Genomic DNA, 7,197 nt, shown 5'->3' with positions numbered 1-7,197 from the left:
TGCCATGGCAACGATAGGGTCCTTGTGATATCATCACAGGAGCGCCAATCTGAAGGGACAAGGAGCACCGTACACCTCTCCCAGCCTGCTAAATGCTGCGATTGATATCGATTACATCATTTAGAGAGTTAAATGGTCCTGAGATGACAGTGGAAGGTCAGCTATGCATTTATGTCATAGTTTTACAATCAATTTATGTCATTTTGCGTGAACCCTTTCCCCACCATAACGTATATTTATGTAAAATTTCGTGAAGGGGTTAATAAAAAAATACAGGACCCATTGAAGGAAATGATAAATTGCTGTAATTAGGGTCTACATCATGATTCTCTCAGGAGGGGTATAACAAATCTGGTGCCAGATTCTTGTTACCGTAAGTGAATGGGTGTAACTACAACATTGCTAAGTATTGAGTAATAGCCACTTTCAGTTTCATTTCTTGCTTCTGCCATGGCGTCTGCTGATCTGAGAGAGGAGCTGCTCTGCTCCATCTGTTTATCTATTTTTAAAGATCCTGTAATGCTGAGATGTGGACACAACTTCTGCCGGGTCTGTATTGGTCGTGTGCTGGATACACAGGACGGGTCTGGAGTTTATTCCTGTCCTGACTGCAGAGAAGAGTTTCAGGAGCGGCCGGCACTGATGAGGAACTTATATCTTCATAATGTCACAGAACGTTTCCTGATTACTCAGCAAGAACAAGAGCAGATCACCGGGATCTGCTGCACTTACTGTGTGGACTCTCTGGTACCTGCTGTTAGATCCTGTCTTCGCTGTGAGGCTTCTCTGTGTGATAAACACCTGAGGGTTCACAGCAAATCACCAGAACACGTCTTATCTGATCCCAGCACTTCTCTGGAGAAAAGGAAATGTTCTGTCCATGAGAAGATCCTGGAATATTACTGCACTGAGGACGCTGCTTGTATCTGTGTGTCCTGCAGTTTGGCCAGAGAACATCACGGACACCAGGTGGAGATGCTGGATGAGGCCTCAGAGAAGAAGAAGAAGAAATTGAGAAATGTTCTGCAGAAACTGATCACAAAGAGTGAAAAGACTGAGGAAAGAGTGCAGAGACTGGAGGAGCGCAGGAGAAAAGCTCAAGGAAAAGCAACTGGAGAAGCCGAGAGAGTCACTGCCCTGTGTACAGACATCAGGAGACGGGTGGACGACCTGGAGAAGAAGGTCCTGAGTGAGATCTCCAGGCAGGAAAAGGAAGAGTCACTGTCACTGTCTGCTCTGATCCATCAGCTGGAAATAAAGAAGGACGAGCTGTCCAGGAAGATGAGACACATTGAGGAGCTGTGTAACATGACGGATCCACTGACTGTCTTACAGGAACCAGACACCGGTGACTTGTGTGATCCTAAGGAGGAGGGAGGTGATGAGGACACAGGGGGACATGATAAACAGCCCCATGATGGAGATGACCTGGATGTGGCTGTGATCTCACACACATTACACACATTATGTGAGGTAATATCAGGTATAAGGAGCGGGATCTATGTGGAGGGTCCTGCAGACATATTACTGGATGAAACCACAGCTGGTAATAATCTCCTTATATCAGACAACCTGAAAACTGCAACCTGGACAGAAGAGAAGCAGAAACGTCCAGAAACAGCAGAGAGATTCCAGGATTATCAGGTGATGAGCAGGAGAGGATTTACCTCAGGACGACATTACTGGGATGTGGAGATCAGGAGATCAGGGAGGTGGAGGGTGGGGATGTGTTATCCCAGTATAGACAGGAGGGGGCTGCAGTCACTGATTGGAAATAACAAGTCCTGGGGTTTGTGGAGATCTAATAATCAGTATTCAGTGAGACATGACAGTAAAGAGATCCAGTTACGTGACAAGATCTCCAGTAATAGATTCAGGATATATCTGGATTATGAGGCCGGGCGGTTGTCCTTTTATGAGCTGCGTGACCCCATCAGACACTTACACACCTTCACTGCCACCTTCTCCAAGCCCCTTCATGCTGTATTATATGTATATGATGGTTCTATAAAGATATTAGGGGGAAGAAGTAACTGGGTGAAACCATTATAACGTGATACATCCATTGATACGATAAAGAATATCTCAGATTTGTTGCATTTAAATGTTTTAGATCATTCAACTAATTGTATGAAATAAAAACAAGCCGAAAGATCAAAATATGTTAAAATTCCAAGTGTTTGCCCCTTATAACTAATAACTGGCTATATATCTGCAATGATTCTTTTATTGTGAATTAATATTTGGCGCACTCTTTGCATAATAATTGTTTTAATTCTACTATTCTGGGGGGTTTTCTCGCATGAACTTCCCGATTCTGTCCTGTAAGAATTTCTCGAGGGTTATTATATATGATGTATTTTTGTGAACTGACAAAAAAAAACTGTTCAGAATAAAATACCGGCAAATTAAATGAGATCTTTGGAATGTTATGTGCACGATGCCTCATTTTCCGCTTGTAACTTGACCAATGCAAAAGAAAAGAGACTAGACGGAGGTGGACATGACTTGGGGATCGGTGGACTGAGAACTCCTGCAGCTTTTGTTTGTATTGCGGTGTAGATTTTAAACAAGAGTGTTGTTGCTTTAAGAGGAAGGAGTTTAGATGTTTGTGCCTGGTGTATTACTGTGATGAGGGTAGAGCTTATATAGGGAGGCAACTCTGGCTCTCCCTCTTTCTCTCACAGGATGGAGGAGGAAACATTACCCGCCCTGTTTATAATCTCTGTCCTAAAACTTTTTAATTATTGCTTGTATAATGATAGATGCTTTATTGTATTTTTGAATTTGTCATTGTATATCTTGTACCAGGTTCAATTGTATATTGGCTATAAAGAGTTATTATTTGCACTAACCTTCTAAACCCAAGGGAAGGGCAATCCTTAAGCCATGGTTCCCTGGAGGTTTCCTCCACAGGGGTTTTTTCCTCTCCTGAGCGCTGTAGGATGACTCTTTGTGAGTCGGAGGTTTGCCAAGTTTAGTCCCATTAATGCTTTTGCAGGGACTTCTAGTTTTTAAGTTTACAAAAATGATTTAATTATTAAAAAAAAAGAAAAGTGTCAAATGAGACTTGGAATTTATAACCCGTCACGGCTTTGCGGTTTAGGAGTCAGGTGGAAGTTGCAGACAAGTTAAGGTGGACTCATTTTAACTAATAGAGGATGTAAAACCTCATGGTGGTGAGCAGGCTCGGCTTTGGTGGCCAGCCTCAAGGACGTTGTATTGGTAACATCAATCAGGGGCGGGCACAGTGGTTAAGCACAGGAGTGAGGATAATAGGGTCATTGGTGCCCTGAAAGCTTACTGGCTCTGCTTGAATGGCAAGCCAGTGCATGCCGCCCCTTTATGGCTGTCTGTCCTGGTGCTGTATGTCAGACAGCTGGGGATATCGCAGTACTTGTGAATCCCAATGTACTAGCACTCCACCTGACTCCTACTGTGATTATTTAATCCTGTGATTTGAATAAAAGCTGTGGCCATTTTGACAACCAAAATAATGTGTTTTGTGTATTTTAGTACCTAGGTATACAGTAGTTATGGTGGTTTTAAGATGGAGTGGGGTCCATCCCATATCCAAAAGTCATGTTTAAAATTTACCATGTCCATTGTTTCTGCGTTTTGCTGAATTGTTTTTGCTCACAGACATCAATGTGGAGCCCATTTTCTAAATAAAATAAGTGTTGCTCTAATGATTTCTACAGGAAGGGATATAAAATATAAAAAGTACATAAAAAAAATATATTGAAAAAATGGAAAAAAGTGTCGCTTTCTAGAGAAAGGAAATGTGATATCACAGGAGCAAGAAGTAACAATCCAGCAGGAATATAAATGTTGTACATTAAAAAAAATTCAAGTACAAAATTTACTTGCAGATTTTTATGAGTTTCATGCATTTTGTAAGTGAAAAAAAAACCCACATAAAATCCATTGCATACAGTACATTGACCCAAATAGGGTCAGTATTCGAATTGCCCATTCTTTATTTTCTTTTAGAAGTGTCCTTGTTGCTTTGATTCAGTCTACTGTCCTACAACTGAACCCAATGGTCCTTGGTCTTTATTAGAGATGAGCAAATATGTTTGGGAAACGATCGCCAAACATAAATTCGGCACAAATATGGCACATTCGGAATCACGAGCATTTTTTCTTAAAATCGGTAACATTCGGTAAAAAGTGCGGGAAAACAATTGGGTTGCCACTAAAGTATTTTCAGCCCTTTGGCTAGGATAATGGTGGTGTATGATGAGCTGGGGGCACATGTTTGATGAGGGGGTGGGGAGAGCTCAGAGGAGCAGTGTGCTTGTAACTTTTTTTTCTCTAACTTTATGTATTGAAATTGCGTCTAGCCAATCAGGGTGCAGGAAACCTCTACAATGTCCAGACACAAGGGCTTGTGCCATTGGCTGCTGAAATCACATGTCCCTCTCTATATAAAGAGCGGACATCTTGTTTTAGCGCCATTTTGTCACTATAACAGTGCAGAGAGGCTTCTTCTGTCGCTAGTCCTCGGTGCTGATAGTTTTTAGCTAGTTAGCTAGGTTGTTGTTTCTAAGTCAGATACTTTAGCTAGTGTCCTGTGTGGCTGTGAAATCGACCTTCCAGAAGATTTTTTTTTTCTAGCGCCATTAGTGAGGTCCACAGGCAAAGACAGCAGGGCACATTTCATAGAAGTGTGTTGTGTGCTGCTTCTATTGTGCTCAGTCGCTGAATAGTCCTTTGAAAATCTGTTTTTTTTCAGTTGGTAAAGTGATTCAGCGAAGCATATGTCACTTTGTCATTTAGTGCCGCTGAACTTCATCTGTGTGCAGAGTAAGAAAAACATTTTTTTCTGCTACAAACATGATACAGCATGCCATATCCCACCTTCTCATTTAGTGGCGGTGAAATTCAGCTGTGTGCAGAGCTCATGCAGAGTGAAAAATAATAATTTCTGTGACAAACGTGATACAGCAGGCTAGATCTGAGTTTAAAATTGTTTGGAGCATATATTCTATTGTATACAGTCCTCATCCACAGTAAATGTGATACAGTAGGGTAGATCGCAGTTTGACATTTCTTGGAGCATAACTTCTATGTTATACAGGCCTCATCCACAGTAAACAAAAAAATTTCTTCTGTTAGTAACTTTATACAGCAGGACAGATGTCTGTTTCAAATTTTTGGGTGCTGATATTGTTCTCAGGGGCAGGCTGGGCTGGGTGGCAGTGAGACAAATGCCCCCCCAGCCGCTCCCCCAGCAGCTGTGCAGGGCCGGCCGCCTGATGGCTGTGCACAGCCACTGCGTTTGGGACAGCAAGTTTGAACTTCAAGGTCCGTTATGTAGTGGGCATGTCAGGGGAGTGGCAGTCTCGGAGCTGCAGCCGCTCATTGGCTGTGCTGCTCCGTGCTTTGATTGTCTGCCAGGCTGCAATTGGCCTGATGCTGATTGGTGCATCAGGGCAGCATTGGGTAGGCTTAGAAGGTGGAAGGCATGCATTCAGGAGCACGCTCAGTCAGTATCTGAGCTCTGTAATGTAACCAGAGCTCGCCCCCCCCAGGATATCATTGTGTCCCTGGGAAAGAGCCAGCCTAATAGGGAGGGAGGAGAGTGGCCAGGACCTCTCACCACGGCAGGTCCTGCACCCACAGTATCAGGGGTCGTCAGAGGAGTGGGGGTATGTGTGGACAGTTCCTGCAGAGCATCGCACCTCTATTGGGAGGGCTGCTGCACTCCTCACTGCACACAGGGACATGCAGGGTGAGTCTGCAGAGCATTGCTTCTCTACTTGTGCATGTATCTGCAGAGCATCACTTCCCTACCCGTGCGTCTATCTGCAGAGTATCACTTCCCTACGTGTGCAAGTATCTGCAGAGCATCACTTCCCTACGAATGTGTGCAGCTGCAGAGCATCACTTACCTGCCTGTGCATGTATCTGCAAAGCATCACTTTCCTAATTGTGCGTGTATCTGCAGAGCATTACTTCCCTACCTGTGCATGTATCTGCAGAGCATCACTTTCCTACCTGTGTGACCTTCATACTATATAGAGGGAGCAGGGGGACCTTCATACTATATACAGGAAGCAGTGAGGACCTTCATACTATATATAGGGGGACCGCCATACTACATATAGGGGGCAGGGGGACCTTCATACTATATATAGGGGGACCTTCATACTATATATAGGGGGACCTTCATACTATATACAGGGAGCAGTGGGTACTTTCATACTATGTATAGGGGTCGGGGGGACTTTCATACTATATACAGGGGGCAGGGAGACCTACATACTATATATAGTGAGCAGGGGGGCCTTCATACTATATACAGGGGGCAGTGGGGACCTTCATATTATATACAGGGGCAGTGGGGACCTTCATACTATATATAGTGAGCAGGGGGACCTTCATACTGTATATAGGGGGCAGGGGGACCTTCATACTATATATAGTGAGTAGGGGGACCTTCATACTATATATAGGGGGAATTGGGGACCATCATATTTTATATAGCTGCTATGTAGCCATTTTACTATATATAAGGAGATCTGGGAACCTCAGTGTATAATAAAGAGCTTTGAGGACCATCATATTGTGCTCTGGGGTCTGTAGAACCATCATTCTGTATATTCAGAGCTGTGTGGGCACTCAGAGGACATTATTTGTTACCAATGGGGACATTATTACTTTTAATAGGGGCACTGAGGTTCCATTATTTTTTTCTTGGGGGGGCATTGTTATCTTTAAGTGGACACTCAAGGGTATTTGTTGCCAGAAGGGGCATTTGGGATATATTATATTCTTCAAAGGAACGTACAGGTCTTTTCTATGTAGCACAGTATGGGCATTAATACTTTCTATGGCACACTTTAATTTTTGGGGGGAGGGAGTAATCATAGCAATGACACAGTTTTTTAAATATTGGGGTCAGTGTTCCTCTCCTCAGGTGCACGCAGAGTGGGGAGTTTTGTAGGTTGGGAATAGATGGAGACATCACTGGAAATGAGAGAAGTCAATTGTGTTTTTGTTGTTTTCTCTGCAGCCGAGTCCTGGCTGGAGAAGTTGTCATGTCGGTCTGGGCCAGATGGAAAAGATGGGAAAAGTGAGCAACTGAAATCAGAAAGAACGTCCGCTGTAAGTCACTATATATAACTGTACTGTAATCACGTGTATGTTCTGCAGGACTGCTGGTATCTACCACTATACGGTTCCTGTAAG

At 43.5% G+C, this 7,197-nt stretch overlaps 1 protein-coding gene across 1 annotated transcript; it reads left to right on the top strand.

Annotated features, from left to right (window-relative positions):
* Window positions 1-450: 450 nt before the first annotated feature.
* Window positions 451-2,673, top strand: LOC143776891 (E3 ubiquitin-protein ligase TRIM39-like). Its single transcript, XM_077266709.1, has one exon. The coding sequence runs from the start codon at window positions 451-453 to the stop codon at window positions 2,050-2,052; it is 1,602 nt and encodes a 533-aa protein (XP_077122824.1). The 3' UTR covers window positions 2,053-2,673.
* The last annotated feature ends 4,524 nt before the right edge of the window (window positions 2,674-7,197 follow it).

This window comes from Ranitomeya variabilis, chromosome 5 (genome assembly GCF_051348905.1).
Source record: "Ranitomeya variabilis isolate aRanVar5 chromosome 5, aRanVar5.hap1, whole genome shotgun sequence".
Classification (NCBI taxonomy): Eukaryota; Metazoa; Chordata; class Amphibia; order Anura; family Dendrobatidae; genus Ranitomeya; species Ranitomeya variabilis.
Note: the sequence above shows the minus strand (reverse complement) of the source record. Positions and strands in the feature narration are given on the sequence as shown.